The sequence below is a fragment of the Ailuropoda melanoleuca genome, chromosome 1 (assembly GCF_002007445.2).
Source record: "Ailuropoda melanoleuca isolate Jingjing chromosome 1, ASM200744v2, whole genome shotgun sequence".
In the NCBI taxonomy this organism is placed as follows: domain Eukaryota; kingdom Metazoa; phylum Chordata; class Mammalia; order Carnivora; family Ursidae; genus Ailuropoda; species Ailuropoda melanoleuca.
In genome coordinates this window covers 1105869-1121342 of record NC_048218.1, presented here as the reverse complement: position 1 = coordinate 1121342, position 15474 = coordinate 1105869, and the positions used below count along the sequence as shown (strand labels likewise).

General features: G+C 58.4%; 1 protein-coding gene across 6 annotated transcripts in view; it reads left to right on the top strand.

Annotated features, from left to right (window-relative positions):
- COL18A1 (collagen type XVIII alpha 1 chain) overlaps positions 1-15474 on the top strand; it is an 84919-nt gene that overhangs the window by 31964 nt on the left and 37481 nt on the right. For 2 of the 6 annotated variants that reach the window (XM_034654404.1, XM_034654393.1), the window contains exon 1: positions 3260-3906. The exons of 2 other annotated variants lie outside the window; for them this stretch is intronic. In XM_034654404.1, the coding sequence (XP_034510295.1) occupies positions 3285-3906 (622 nt within the window). In that variant the 5' untranslated portion in view covers positions 3260-3284. Of the gene's footprint in view, positions 1-3255; positions 4651-15474 lie in introns of those variants that run through there. 2 more of the 6 variants (XM_034654389.1, XM_034654381.1) reach the window with 2 other exon arrangements.

The following is a 15474-nucleotide window of genomic DNA, read 5'->3' as shown; positions in this document are numbered from 1 at the left end:
TGTTTGATGAATGAGTGAAAAGAAATATGTCCCTAGGAGGTGAAGGGTTAATGCACGGGCGTGCGGGGCCCCCAGCCACGAGGGTCCTTACTGCCGCTGTGGGTTTCCCGATTGTGAAGCACACGTGGCCGTAGCAGGCTGGGAGTCTCACTCTCACTAGGACGTGGACAGGATCCCAGTGCCTCCTGTTGAGTGAGCGCCCCTCGCCGGGCGGCCGCAAACACACAGGAGCAGACAGGAGCGTGGCTCTCCGGGCCCGCGGGCGTTGAGGACGCACGAGGCACCAGGGCACACAGACGGAGCCGGGAGGAGGCTTAATTCACTAGAAGGAAAGTGTGTCTCGACAGAAGCCAGGAGTGAACTTGGAAATCATCTTAGTGGCAGAGGTGACCCAGGCTCCACGTCCCTGGTTTTAAAAAGCAGTAGATACTCCCTTCGGAAACCGAGGGAAGGTGCGCGGGAATTTAGGAAGGACACGCTGTCATCCATGTGTGGAGAAACCAGTCATCTCACAAATACAGAGATCACACAGTATCTGACTTAAGACTGGGGTTTCGAGACACGACCCGAACGCCCGTCCTTCTTTCCCCAAACACCATCTGGGCGTAGTTGACACAGCGCCACACGGTTCACTGACGACTTTCGTGCAGACACCGCTCTCGTCAGGGTGGCCTGGCGGCGACACCGTCACCATCCCCGCAGCCCGAACAACCACGAGCCTGCGTCGGTGGGTTCCTGCGCTCTGGGCGAGGGATGGAGTGCTCCTCTCAGCGGGATGGCCCCAGCCATCTGTGGTAGCAGGTGTCAGGCTCCTCTTCAGGGGGGAGCGATGCTCACAGCACGGGCGGGGTCGTTTCCGCCTCGGACCCTCATGATGATGCGGCTGTAAACATTCGTGTGCACGTCCCTGTGGGCACATGCTGTCGTTTCTCTTGGGTCTGCTTCCTGAGTGGGAGTTTTGGACACAGCCTAGCTCTGTGTTTCATGATGTGAGGACCGGACCCCTTCCTCGGGTTGCGCTAGCGGACCTTCCCGCCAGCAGGTATGAGGTCTGACTTCGCTCCCCGCCCCTGCCGCGGACGCTCCGTCTCTGACTCCAGCCGTCCTGCTCGATGTGAAGTGTGTCCCATGTGGCCTCACTCCACGTTTCCCTGATGACTCTTCACGTGCCTGCCGGCTATTTGTAGGTCTTCCTTGGAGAGATGTCTGTTCAGGTCCTTGGCCAACGTTTTGGTTGGATGACATGTCGTCTTCTAGGGTTGTAGGCAGTCTCAACATATTCCAGGTGCAGGAGTCCCTTATCAGATAGATGATTTGCAAATATCTTCTTCCATTTTGTGGGGTGTCTTTTCACTTTCCAGATGGTGTCCTTTGGAGCACAAAAGTTCTAAAGTTTGATCTCGTCCGATTTATTTTTTTCCCTTGTTGCTTAGGCTTTTGGCATCCCATCTAAGACTCCTTGGCTAAGTCAAGTGGCCCCAGGGATTAGCTGAGGGCCCGGGGCCATCTGGAGGGACAAGGGAGCCACCCTCCGACAGACGCACCCAGGTGCACGGGAGAAGGGAGGGGGCCTTTGGGACTTCTGTCCTGAGATTTCCCGAGACACTTTTAAGCATAAAATCATATTAGTGAATTTTCAAGCAAGGAGACGATTCTCTGGGCATTTCTAAGAATTCTGAGCATTGCGAGGATTAATGCTGGGAACAAGGCCTAGCCGAGACACAGATGTTTGCATATGGAATGCCCCCCTTTGCAGAGGGGACACAGTGTTCCTCTTCCCTGAAACCCTAGTTCTGACCCGAACAGCTGGGCCCTGCCCTTTGGACGGTAGCTGAGTGATTGCATCCTCAGTGCTCCGAGCTGGGGACAGTTGGGGACACGTCATAGTGGCTACGCTGCTGAACCCAGCTCCCCGGGGTGGGGGTTTGGGCTGAGACCCCTGCCAGCGCCTGGGGACAACCGGTGTTGAGGGGACGTGGGAGCTGGTGTAGGACGTGTTGGTGAAATGAGCGTGCATGATGGTGTGAGTGGACATGAGTGTGCATGGACCAGCCAGGGTGTCTGTGGGTGTGCTGGATGCCTTCTGGCTCTGCCTCCTCTGGGCTGTCCTCCGTGAGCCAGGCACGGTCTCTGTGCCTCAGTTGTTCATTCGTAAGCGAGCTGGTGGCTGTGTCCCGCGAGGTTCGTGGGGTAAAGGCAGAGCGCTGGCCCGTGTTTGGCGGGCTGTGCTGGCTGTGCTTTACAAATGGCCCCATTGGGGTGTTCACGACGGGAGGGAAGGCCCTCGTGGGGGTGGGGAAGCCCACGCACCCGCACCCCTGCGGCCCGGGGACCGGCCCTGGAGGAGGCCCCAGCACCCAGCCCCTCCCCACGTGCCCAGGACCGCAGAGCGTCTGCTGTACACACGGTCTGGGCTGTGGGGCGGGGGTGCTGGGGAGACCCCTGTCTGCCTGGATCCTGTGGCTGCCGATGGCAGCTCCGGTGTCGATTAGCCCCGTCACCCTCCCCTGCCTTCACGGACCCCAGCCGCTGCGGCGTTCTGTCCCTTGAGCAGCTCTGGAGTGAACTTGGAAACCCTCAGGACCGTGCGGAGCGTGACTGGCACCCAGCACGCGGGCTCTGGCCAGAGGGAGAGAGGGGCGTGCCGCGGGCGCTGCGTGTCCTTGCAGGTGGGGAGCCTGGCCCCGGGGCTGTGTGGACCACCCAGCCTCAGCCTCTCGGCTGGTGAATGTCCAGAGGCAACGCTTGTTCCACAGGAATTGGAATGGTGAGCCTTTTTAAGTCCGGTTTTGCCACAGATTGGTGGCCCCGGGCCAGGCTCTTTCAGGGCTGTTCTCCGCTGCAGGGTCTCCGAGAGCAAGTGGGCCGGGGCTGCCTGCAGTGGCCCACGGTGCCCAGCCCTGACCTGCCCTGCCCCAAGCAGGCGCCTGCCCTAGGGCACGGGTCAGGGGCTTTCTCTCGACCTCAGCTCCTGGAGGAGCCCGTCGCGGGGGTCAGCGGAGGGAGGGGGCAGTGCTCGGAAGCAGGGACCATCTCCCTCTTGCAGTCTGTGGCTGCTGCAAAGACAGGGGCGGGGGTGGGGGGGATACTGCCTGTCACCTTGATCTAGAGGTTTGTGTCTTTTCCCTTTGGTGAGAACAGGAAGGTGGAGGAAAGAGCCTCCGGGCAACAGGAGAGGGGGAGCGGCTGAGGGCCTGTGGGCGGGGAGGGTGGAGCCAGGCTGGCCCGGCCCCGGGACGGGACAGGACGCAGACACCGCCCGGCTCTGTGAGCACACAGCACTGATGGCTCGCCACCCCGGCAGCCACCTCGGCCCGTTGCTGCTGCTTGTGTATTGCCTCGCGGCCGCCCAGGCTAACCTTCTGAACTTGAACTGGCTGTGGTCCACTGGGACCGACGGGCCCACAGCCGGACTGGTCTCTGAGCCCCCAGGGAGCCCACATGTGCAGCCCAGAGAGGACACCACCACACATGTGGCCCCGCAGCATGGCCCCACGGAGCAGGGGAGGTCCCCTGCCAGCTCCGAGCTCCCCGTGGAGAGGCTGGAGACTGGCCAGGGCAGGGCTTCTGCCACGGGCCCGGACTTGAAGGAGGAGAACATCGCCGGCGTGGGAGCCAAGATCCTGAATGTGGCTCAGGGCATCCGGAGCTTTGTCCAGCTGTGGGATGACAGCACTCCCACCACGAACTCCCCCGGGGCAGAGACGGCAGCCCCTGCGACCCCCACAGCCCCCCTCACCCTGCCCGGGCCCTCCAGCCCCCCTCAGGAGAACGGGACCGCTCTCTGGCTGGACAGTTGGACCCTGAGCTCTCCGGGCTCCCAGAGGATCGAGGCCGGCACCCAGCCAGTGCCCACCCAGCCGCCTCCCTTCCCGGGCGGGCCCTCGGTGCCACCACCTTCTCCAGGTAGAGCTTCTCTGTCCTCTGTGCCAGGTGGGGCCCCTCCCTGGGGCAGCCAGCGGTCCCTGGGGCGGCCCCAGGGTCTGGACAGTGGAGGACTCCAGGCCGCGGCAGCCCATCCCGGCCAGCAGCACCGGCTCCCTGACATCCTCAGGCACATGCCACATCTGCTTCCCCTGGTGACGGGTCCCCTGGGCGCCCTTGCTGCCCCCTCGGCTCTCTCCTCTGGCCCCCCCACCCTGGTGTCCCGGATCCCACTCTCAGCTATGACGGGGGTCAAGGGTGCTTGGTCTGCTCCCGTGGCTGACTCTGTGGGTCCTGGTCTCGCTAACAACTCTGCACTGCTCGGGGCGGACCCGCTGATCCCCGCCGGGCAGCCCGTCCACGCCGCCGGCCGCTGCCTGCCCCTGCCTCCCTCCCTGCCGGTCTGCAGCCGCCTGGGCATCGGGCGCTCCTGGCTGCCCAACCACCTGCACCACGGGACCAGTGAGGAGGTGCGGGCTGCCGCCCGGGCGTGGGGGGACCTCCTCCAGACGCACTGCCACCGCTTCCTCGCCTGGTTCTTCTGTCTGCTGCTGGCCCCGCCCTGTGGCGCCCACCCGCCGCCCGCGCCTCCGCCCTGCCGCCAGTTCTGCGAGGCCCTGGAGGACGCGTGCTGGAGCCACCTGGACGGGGGCGGGCTGCCGGTCACCTGCGCCTCGCTCCCGGCCCAGGAGGACGGCTTCTGCGTGTTTATTGGGCCGGGTGCAGGTAACTGGCAGGCCCTCCTCCCCGCCCTGTCCCTCTGTCCTGCCAAGGTGAGCTCGCCGGGCTGCTGTGAACCCGGCACAGAGGCCCCCGCCACCCTGCGACGCTGAGCGGGAGGCAGAGGGGTGTGATGCCGCCTTCGCAGGGGGGAGGCTGAGCTCCGCAGCGGGGGAGGGCTCGAGACCCTGGCTCTGTGCGTGACGGTGGCCGGCTGTCAGCAGCAGCCCTCCTGAGCCTTGTGGCCCATTACACCCACAGTCAGGAGGGCGGGCTGAGGCGTGCAGCAGTGACCTGACCTGTCTGTGTGCTCTGGGGGCCACTCCTGGGCCTCACCCCCAGTCTGAACTGTGCCCCCGTCGGCACCTGGTAGGCAGGGGACAGGGCAGGGCTGTAGCCTAAGAGTGGCCCCGCCAGCTGCCTCTACGTCCCCGGGGGGGCCTCTGAGCTGTGTGCCTGCTCCCACCGCATTCGAGGCCTCGGCCCCATTCCAGTGGGTCTGTGTGTCCTGCTCCCCTCCCCTCCCCTCCCCTCTTCTTCCCTCCCCTCCCCTTGACCTGCTCCAGTCCCTGGGGTCATTGGGCTTCGGAGCTGGGCTGCTGCAGGTGGACCCCAAGATGGGAGTGTCACCTGCTGGGCCCCTGGGGGATGTGCGTGCGTGAGTTCCGGGCCCTGTGCCCAGCTCCACGGGGGAAAGGAATGGGAGGGGATGGAGGGGAGGGGCTATGGCTGCTGCAGCCAGGCCAACGGGGAGTGGCCAGAAGGTCATGTGGCAGCCCACACGGGGTGGCTCTGGGAGTCCCGGTGCACAGAGCTGAGGGGCTGGGAGCTGGGGCCCAGTGGAGAGGCAGGGCCCTCACCCAGGGCTGTTGGTGCAGTGGGCTCGACGTCATCCATGGAGCCATGGCAGCCTCCGTGAGCTGTTTGTTCGCACGCTTGCTGGGCACCCAGAACACTTGATGCTGGGCTNTGCTGGGCACCCAGAACACCTGATGCTGGGCTAGCAGGGCCTCCTCGAGGGTCTGTGCTGCGTCCACTAAGTGTGTGGGGCGGGCCCAGCGCTGCAGCGAGGAGTCCCGCCAGCAGGGCCCGGGGCAGCTCGAGCAGAGCCCCCCTCCTCCACGGGGGTCGGGGAGGGCCAGGCCTGCCCATGTGTCTTGCCCACCCAGGGCCTGTACGCAGGGGGGTCCTGCTGCTGGGTCCAGCCGGTCTCCTCGGGTTGGGGGCTCGGCCACTCTGGGTGCGGGCTGGGAGCTGGTGCAGGGCAGTTCTTACGCGGCCCAGGCAGGGTGGTGTGGGGTGTGGACTCTCTCTAACCACAGCTGCCTTGCTCAGCCGAGTGGCCTGAGAAGGACTTCTTACCGGACATCTGCACACGTTGGCGGGGCCCCCAGGCTGTCAGGGAGGCCGTGTTCCCGGCAGAGCCCTGGGGGACCCTTCTGTCAGTGCTAACTGCCCACGCCCCCTCAGGCCACAGGTGGGGGTCAGGCATTCATCACACTGAGGATCCCTCCTGGGTGCGGCCTGGCTGGGGAGCGTCCTGGGGAGCGTCCCGGGGAGCCAGGGCTGGGGGCTGGGAGCATTGTCCCTCCTCTGGCCTCTCGGCAGGGGAATCCCCGCTGCTAGGCCCCTGGGCCTTTCCATCCCCACCTGATGGGGGCGGCAGGGCAGGGGGAGGCCCTGATCAGGAGGGAAGGGGGTGAGGGCACCCCAGCCCCTCCTCCACGTTGGTGACTTGTCCCCGGTGATGAGTGGGAGGGTCTGGGCTGAGCGAGGGCCTTGGGCTGCCTGGGTATTGGGGGGCTGGGGGTGGGGAGGTAACAGGGGGTAAGGTTCTGTGTAGGGGACGGAGGCCCGAAGGGCCGTGCTGCGTCCTTCCCAGGACCCAACCAGAGCTGCCGACAGAGGCTTCCTGCCAAGGCAGCACCATTTCTGACCCTTCGGTCGAGGGTGTCCTGTACAGGGGCCCCAGGCTTCAGGGTGGAGATGGTGCCCGCTCCCCTCACACTGGGGCAGTGGGGTGTGGACGAGTCACTGGTAAGGCCGCAGCTTTGTCCAGCCTGCTGGACGCGCCCTTCCTTACCTGCTTCCCTCCCGTCTGCGCAGGGAGAGCGGGTGGGGGAGGGGCTGACACCGGCCCTGGGCAGGGGGGCAGTGCAGCCACTGGCTGGGGCCAGGGAGGTGGTCAAGAGGAGAGGGCTGCTAGGGGAGCCCCCGTGCTACGACTGGAGCTGGCCATGGGTTAGCACGCTGTTGGGGACCCGGTGCTGTCTCTATGTGGGGGCTTGTCCCTCAGGCCCCAGAGAAAAGCAAGTAGGGCCCTTACACAGGAGAGGGTCAGCCAACAGGGGGACTGTCCCCCTGGGGAAGGGGGCACTGAGTGGGGGACAGTGACGGGCAGCCTGGGCTTTGCTTTCTATGCACATTTCCTGATGTCCCTGGAAAGGACGGTGAAGGCAGATCACGGTCTGGGCCTGGGAGCAGGTGTTATTTCTGTCTGCAGGGGAGAAACTGAGGTCTAGTGGGGGTAAAGACGTGTGGGCCTCGTGGCTAGCAAGAGGGAGCCAGGAGGTGGACGTGGGCAGTCTAGCTCCGGGCCTGGACCTAAGTGCCCCAGGGCCGCCAGAGAAGCAGAGTCCCAGGCCGCGGGGACCCCGGCTGGCTGGTGGGGTCTCGTCACTGTGATGGTTCTGAGGCCGGCCCTGTCTTCTGGGGAGGATGCCCAGCCCGTCCGTCATGCACCCGCCGAGCGCTCGTGCTTCCCAGCCGCTGGGTTTCCATCTACCGCCTTGAATGAACTGTGAGTTCAGAAACAGTAAGCGTTGTTGCAATGCTTCAGTGACGAGGTTTCCGCCTCACTCTGATGTGAGAAGGTGAGACCACCTTCACGGGAAGGTACTTAGGCTTGCCTCCCACCACTTGGCAACCTACAAGTACTATCTGAGGACACGGCTGAGCTCTTACCAAGGCGCCAGCTGGCTTCGGCTTTCTCGTTGGGATGTCAGGTGTCCAGAGCAGCGGATGAGATTGTCTGCAGGTAAGGAGACACACGACCTTGGAATGGGGTTTCCTTGACCATACTCCCCATCAGCATCCAGCTCACCATTGTCTCTAGTGATTATTCCTTCCTGCTCTGAGGAAGGCTGACGTGGAACATCATACAGGCAAGAGCTCACCTTCGGCCTCACTGAGGAGGAGCAAGATGGTGGCTGCGATTATGCCCGTGCAGTGGCAGTTTGGACTTTCCACGTGGGGGCCATCTCCCTGACAATCTGCTTCGCCTTGGTGAAAGAGCTGTTCATTCTGCCACGGGGAAGTCATCTTTGACAGCTTTCGGTTTCAATTGAGAAATCAAGTCTTAAACTATTGTTACTATTATATATCATGTGAGAAGCTAGCCCAGCCATCCATCCAGCCATCCATCCATCCATCCATCCATCCATCCATCCATCCATCCTTCCACCCACCCAAACTTCCATCCATCCATCCATCCATCCATCCATCCATCCATCCATCCATAGATTCATCCATTCATCCATCCATCTATCCACAGATCCATCCACCCATCCACCCAACCTTCCTTCCATCCATCCGTCCATCCATCCATCCATCCACAGATCCACCCATCCATACGTCCACTCACCCAGCATCCAACCATTCATCCATCCATCTATCCACAGATCCATCCATCCATCCATCCATCCACCCATCCACCCACCCATCTGGATATTGGATCAGGTTTACCGTGTTAGAATGTGAGTGTCACATGTAATATGCGGTTTGTTTTTGTCTTGTCTTGAAACATGTGTCTGGAGAGGACCCACCAAGCAGTGGTAGCGGCCGAGGCTCAGCTTTGCACTGTTGAGTTGTGTGTGTCGGGGATTCCGGGGTAGGATCTTGTTTGTAATTATTTCCCGTCCTGAGGTCTGCTCCAGCCTCTCCCCCACTGCCATGCTGGTTTCCCTCAAAGTTCTTTTTCTGATCTCCTGATTCTTGGAGTACATGGAAGGCTCAGTAGCCGCTCCTTCTCCTACGGCCATGCACCCAGAGAGGCTGGCTTCGTGACTGGGAAGACTGCGCTGTGGGTGCTGCCTCGTCCACTCCAAGCACCATGGCCAGTGTTCCAGGGGCCCCACCATGCCTTCGAAGTATGTAAAACTGCTCAGGGACCTCTGCCTCCATACACTGCTCCTTTGCCAGCCATCTGTGGGCAGCCCCACTTGGAAGGACCAGGTTCTGCAGACATGTGGCCTCAGTTCTGTGGAGGAGAGAGTGTGCAGAGCAGCCAATGCTTAGAATGAATCTTCCTTCCCCCAAACCCACAAATTTTGGCCCTGGGGGGACCGCCTTTGCCTGCCACTCTCATCCCTGAGGACCACTCTGCCCCATCATCTTGTCCTCTGCCGCTCCTCTCCTGGGTTACACTTTTACCCCAGAGCTAGCTCATGAATGCACAGGCATCGAGATCGGAGCTTTGCAAGAAAGGGCTGAACACAACGTCCAAGCCCCCCTCGCTGCTGGGATGGGGCATCTTTCCCGTTCCCTCTGTGGCTTTGCATAAATGTGCGGATGTGAGTTTCCTGTGGCTGCTGTGACAAATGACCACAAAAGTAGTGGCTTAAAATAATACAGATGTGTAACCTTACAGTTCTAGAGGTCAGAAGTCAGAAATCAGTCTCACTGGGCTAAAATTAAGATGTCTGTCTGCAAGGCTGTGTTCCTTCTGGGGGCTGCAGGAAAGAGTGTCCCCCGCCTTTTCCAGCTTCTGGGGGCCGCCAGTGTGTCCTTGGCTGGGAGACACACATGCTTTTAAGGATGTATGTCATTAGATTTGGCTAACCTCCCCATCTGGAGACTTAACATTAATTGCATCTGCAAAGTACAATATGCAGGTTCCAGACATTGTGGAATGGACATGTTGGGCCAGTCTCCTGCATTACCACGGTGTGTGCGTGCGTGTGCACGTGTGTGTCCTCATGTATGCATACTCTCGATCCTTGCTTTGGATACATGGGCTCACATTCTGTGCATCCAAAAGTCCCTCTTTTCTTTGGGAACGGATCTCAGAAATGTCCAGTGTCACTGCGGGAGACCTCTCTTTCTCGTGTGGTTCTGGTTTGTCCTCTGTCCCTCCCCAAAGGCAGACCTTCAGGTGTTTCCAGCCTCTTGTAACACATGATGCCATAGTTCTCCTCTCATCTTCTCGACCTGTTTGTCCTGTCCCTGCAGGCTTTGATTTGGGCTCCAGGTGACAGCAGTGTTTGGCCTTGGCCTTGGTGCATTAAACCTCCACCGAGGGATGAAGGTTTATTTATTTTAGAGAGAGAGAAAGACCACGCATGTGGGCGGAGTGGCAGGGGGAGAGGGAGAGAATCCTCAAGAAGACTCCGTGCCGAGCACAGAGCTTGATGTGGGGCTCAATTCTAGGACCCTGAGACCAGGACCTAAGCTTGAAACCGAGAGTTGGACACTCAACCAACTGAGCCACCCAGGTGCCCCGAGATGTTTCTTAAAATGTTCTCAGTGTATTTTCTTTTCTGATATCAGCATTAGGTTCTCCACTCACCCCGGACGTTTTTTACCTTCTGGCTGTGACTCTATGTAATAAAGGGACAGGTACAGAGCTTTCTCCAAACACTTCGTTAGGTTCGAGAAGTCTCTGCACATCTGTCTCACTGAAGGTGGTGTGTTCTATTCTAGCAGGAGACTGGGATGAGAGTGTCTCGTGGTCTGCAACACGGATGAGGACCTTCTCCACTTTCTGATGTGTGTATTGGGGGCACCATTGTTGGGTGCATGTGGCTGATACCTGGCTCGTCACATCTCAGTGGGCTGTCAAAAAGCATCACCTCCTTGTCCCGCTTGCCCCTTCCCCTCACCCATGCACAGCCTCCCCCACTGTCCACGTCCCGCACCTCAGTTGTGCATCTGTTACCATGAATGGACCTACACTGACACGTCGTCATCACCCAGAGTCCATCGTGTACGTGAGGTTCACTCTCGGTGGTGTGCCTTCCGTGGGTTTGGACAGACGTGTAATGACAGGCATCCACCACTACGGCATCTTACGGAGTAGTCTGCCCTCTAAGTCCCCTGTGCGTCTCCTCCTCATCCCTCCTCCCCCGGCCCCTGCAGTCACGGACCCGTCACCGTCTCCAGAGCCGTGCCTTCACCGGAGAGTCCTGTCCCTGGAGTCACACAGGACGGCCTTCTCAGACCGGCTCCCGTCCCTTAGCGATACGCACTTACGGTCCCTCCGTGTCTCCTCGTGGCGTGATGGCTCATTTCCTCTCAGCGCTGGATACTCTCCCGTTGACCGGATGGACAGTTCGGTGTCCGTCCACCCGCTGAAGAGCACCTTGGTGGCTTCCGAGTGTGACAGTCACGCATGACGCTGCTGTAAGCATGCGTGTGCAGGATTTTGTGTGGACGTGTGTTCCCATCTCCTCTGGGGAAACACCGGGGAGCGTGATCGCGGGGTCGTATGGGAAGAGCGTGTTCCGTGTGGTGAGAAGCCACCAGACTGCCTTCCAGGGTGGCCGCACCCTCTGCTTTCCCAGCCGCCCTGAGTGAGCGCCCCTGCCGCCGCACGTCCTCGCCCGCGCTCGCCGTTGTCCGTGTTCCGGATTGTGGCCATTCTCGTAGGTGTGCAGTGGTCGTCGCTGCTTTAATTTTCAGCTCCCCGATGACCTGTGACGTGGAGCAGCTTTACTACTGCCCATCTGTATGTCTGCTCTGTTCAGGTCTTTGGTCCATTTTTAAAAAGATGGCTCGTGTTTTATTGTTGAGTTTTCAGAGTTCTTTATATATTGTAGATAACTGTCCTTGATCAGAGGCGTCTTCTGCAAATGTTTCCTCCCAGTCTGTGGCTTGTCTTCTCACTCCCCTGACATGGTCTTTCACAGGACAGAAGTTTCAGGTTTTCACAAAATCCAGCTCAGCAGCTCTTTCTTTCTTGGGTTGTATCTTTGGTGCTGTATCTAGAAGGTCACCCTCCTATCCAGGGTCCCCTAGGATTTCTTCTCTCTTGTCCTCTACAGGTTGTACAGTTTTGCAATTCTCCATTGAGTGTGTGATCCATCGCGAGTTAATTGTGACGCGTGTAAGGTCTGCGTTAGGTTCACTTTGCATGTGGACGTCCCGTTGTTCAGCCCCACTCGCTGACGAGACGATCTTTGCTCCATTGACNTTGATCCCCTTGCTCCTTTGACAAGAATCCATTAACCCTGTTTCTGTGGCTCTATTTCTGGGCTCTCTGTTCTGTTCCACTGATCTGTTTTTCTGTTCCTTTTCCAATACCACACTCTATTGATCACTGTCACTTTATAGTGACTCCTGCAGTCGGATAGTGTCGGTCCTCCAACTTTGTTCTTTTCCAACTTTGTGTTGGCTATTCTGGGTCTTTTGCCTCTCACAGAAACTTTAGAATCAGTTTGTCAATATCCACAAAATAACTTGGTGGGATTTGACTGGAACTGCTCTGAATCTGCAGACCAAGGTAGGAAGAACTGACATTTTGACAATATTGAGTCTTTCTATCCATGAACATGTACTATCCCTGCATTTATTTAGTTCTTTGATTTATTTCAGCAGAGTTTTGTAGTCTTCCTCATATAGATATTGTACATGCATTCATTATATTTATACCTAAATAATTTGTTTGTGGGAATGCTAATGTAAATGGTATTGTGTTCTTAATTTCAAATTCTGCTTGTTCATTACTGGTGTATAGGAAAGTGATTGAATTTTGTATATTAACCTTGTATCTTACAGCCTTGCTGTAATGACTTAATAGTTCCAGGAGGGTTTTTGTTTTGTTTTTGTCAAGTCTTTTGTATTTGCTACGTAGATGATCATGTCATCTACAAATAGTTTTATCTTTTTCTTCCCAATCTGTGTACTTTTATTTCCTGTTCTTGCCTTCCTGCATTAGTGAGAGCCTCTAGCATGGATGTTGGACAGGAGTGAGGGGAAGACATCCTTACCTTGCACCTGGTCTTAGCGTGAAGGCTTCACTGTTCTCACCATTAAGTGTGATATGAGTTGTAGGGGTGTTTTGTTCCTTCATCAAATGGAGGAAATTCTGTTTTATTCCTAGTTTACTGTGAGTTTTTACCACGAATGAGTGTTGGATTTTGTCAAATGCTTTTTCTTCATCTATTGATATGATTTTATTTTTCTTTTTAGTTAGTGTGTTGACGAGATGGATTCCATTAATTGAGTTTTGAATATTGAACTAGCCTTACGTACCTAGGATAAATTCCACTTGGTCATGGCTGGCCTGTTTGCTGAAAGGGAAACTGACTTCAGCTAGGCAAGTCCCCTGATTCCTTAATCCAAGGTGAGTGTGGACCAACAAGTGTGGACAACAAGGATGTCACCACTATGTTCCCATGAAGGTACTTCTCTAAACTCTCAGAGCACGGCATGGGCGTTTGCGGTTTGGAGAGACCTTGATCTCTGGCCCATGACAGCCAGGGCATTTAGTGCAGCAGCTGCCAGAGGTCTGCAAGGAGGTGACCCCATCCTCCACTCGGTGCCTGGAACTGGAGAATGGGCCAGTGATTTTAGGGCCGTGGCCTTTGGAGTCTTACTCCCAGTGGGAACCATGACGAATATCATGGAGAGGAAGGGGCTGCCTGTGCTTCACTGGGGTCCCTGGGCCTGCCCTTGGACCATGCTGTTGTCTTTCAGCCCAGGACATCAATGGCTGCTGCCTCTTGCATTCTAAATTAATCTGGAAAACTTCTAGCTGCCTGGGAGGAAGGGCAGTGATGGACATATCCATGTTTCACTTTGGGGAAAGCTGAGTCAGGACAGCAGGGCCACTGACATGGAGGTGAGAGTCCGGTTTCCTAATCTTAGAGCACCTCCCTGAGTGCATGCTCAGGCCCTGGGAACTTCTGATATGAAGGGACCATCATAGAAGCCACCATCTTGGTGGACACGTAGCAGTGTCTGTCTTTGAGCATCAGGTAGCCACCGTCTTCCCAGAGCCTACGTCTTCTAGGTCCCCCTGCTCCCTAGCACTGAGGCCAGGCTATTGTTGCAACGAGGCCGCTGTCGGCACTGCACTTGGCTGCTTCCCACTTCCCATCTGCATGAGGGTCTTACCTGCAAGGGATGGGGGAGCCCTGGCTCGCTGGTGGTGCTGCCTACAGGGTGGGAAGTCAGGGCCATGCAGAGCTGAGGTGCCCACCGCTGCCCCAAGGGAACCAGCCCTGGGGGGTACCCGAAGTGCCTGTCCTCGTGTGGTGGCTTTTGTCTCTCCTCCGTTTTCATTTTTTGTTCTCAAAGAGCTCTTTGAAAGACAAAACTTGCCTTAGGAAGTTGGGTTTTGGCATCGCTTCCCTCTGCTCTGACCTGGCCTGCTGCTCAGGGCCAGACCCCAGGTACTCCCCCTTCCCCCCCACACTCACACTCAGTGCCACAGTCTCACACATTCATACACACGGTCACCACCTTGCTCAGGACACCCGCTCGTCGGCAGCCCCTTCCCAGAAGAGCGTCTCCTCCCATATAATTCTTACCTTGGAGATAGATCACACCCAGACTACAGGTGGGGGGCTTGAGAGAAGAGGCTTTGGGTTGGGGCCTTTGGCTGGACTGTGGCCCCGAAGTCCCGGCTCCAGCTCGTAAATTGGGTGTCCACACAGGAAATCACCAAGTACCGGTCTGTCCTTGACTTGGTGTTTGCCCCATCCTGTGTCCAGTAGACCCTGCCCTCTGCCCCCAGCAGCTGACCCTCCTGGCCAAGATCGTTAGGCTTTTGGTGGCCCCCGCGTGCCCGGGAAGCACTCTTCTCCATGCTACACCTGAGGCAGGTCCCGTGCGTGGTCAAGTCAGGCCCTGCTGGGTCCCAGGACCAGTGTCATGGAGAGCAGGGCCTGTGTCCCTCCCACAGCAGCCTCTGGTCCCACCTGGAAGGACAAGAGATGAGGTGGAATGCGGGGCACCATGGTTGTGTCCCCAGCCTATACTCGAGCCACCTCCAGCTGATGGGAGGACACAGGGGAGGAGGGCAGACCGGGGGCTCCTGAGAGACTGAACCAGTGGGGCTGGGACTCTAAGGGGTGTTGGAGAGGAAGATGGGGCCACCCAGTGTGAGCATCGGTCGGTGAAGGAACCAGGGTCTGTCCTCCGCCTCTGCAGGTCAGGGTGGCCCTGACAGCCCAGCATGGACATGATGGGAGGGAGCCCCGAGGAAGCCCCCGACAACGCAGGGGCACTTGGGTGGGATTGGCTGTATTACAAGTGTGAGCGCAGGCCTGAACCCCAAGGATGGGCTCAANGAACCAGTGGGGCTGGGACTCTAAGGGGTGTTGGAGAGGAAGATGGGGCCACCCAGTGTGAGCATCGGTCGGTGAAGGAACCAGGGTCTGTCCTCCGCCTCTGCAGGTCAGGGTGGCCCTGACAGCCCAGCGTGGACACGATGGGAGGGGGCCCCGAGGAAGCCCCCGACAACGCGGGGGCACTTGGGTGGGATTGGCTGTATTACAAGTGTGAGCGCAGGCCCGAACCCCAAGGATGGGCTCAAACTAAGACGGATCCTCCAAGAAACAGCCCCCCCTTTTCTGGTTTTCTACNCGATCCCACAACACCGGGATCACGCCCTGAGCCGAAGGCAGACGCTTAACCGCTGTGCCGCCCAGGCGCCCCAGCCCCCCCTTTTCTGGTTTTCTATCCCCGGGGGCTTAGTTTCCAGGCGGGTTGGTAATGTAGATGAAAGTGCAGGGAACTGCGGGCTGGATGGGTTTCTGTCTTTTGTAACGGATGCTGTTCAGGCCAGCGTTCTGGGGCTGGGGCTGGAGCCCAGTTCCTGGTGGCTGA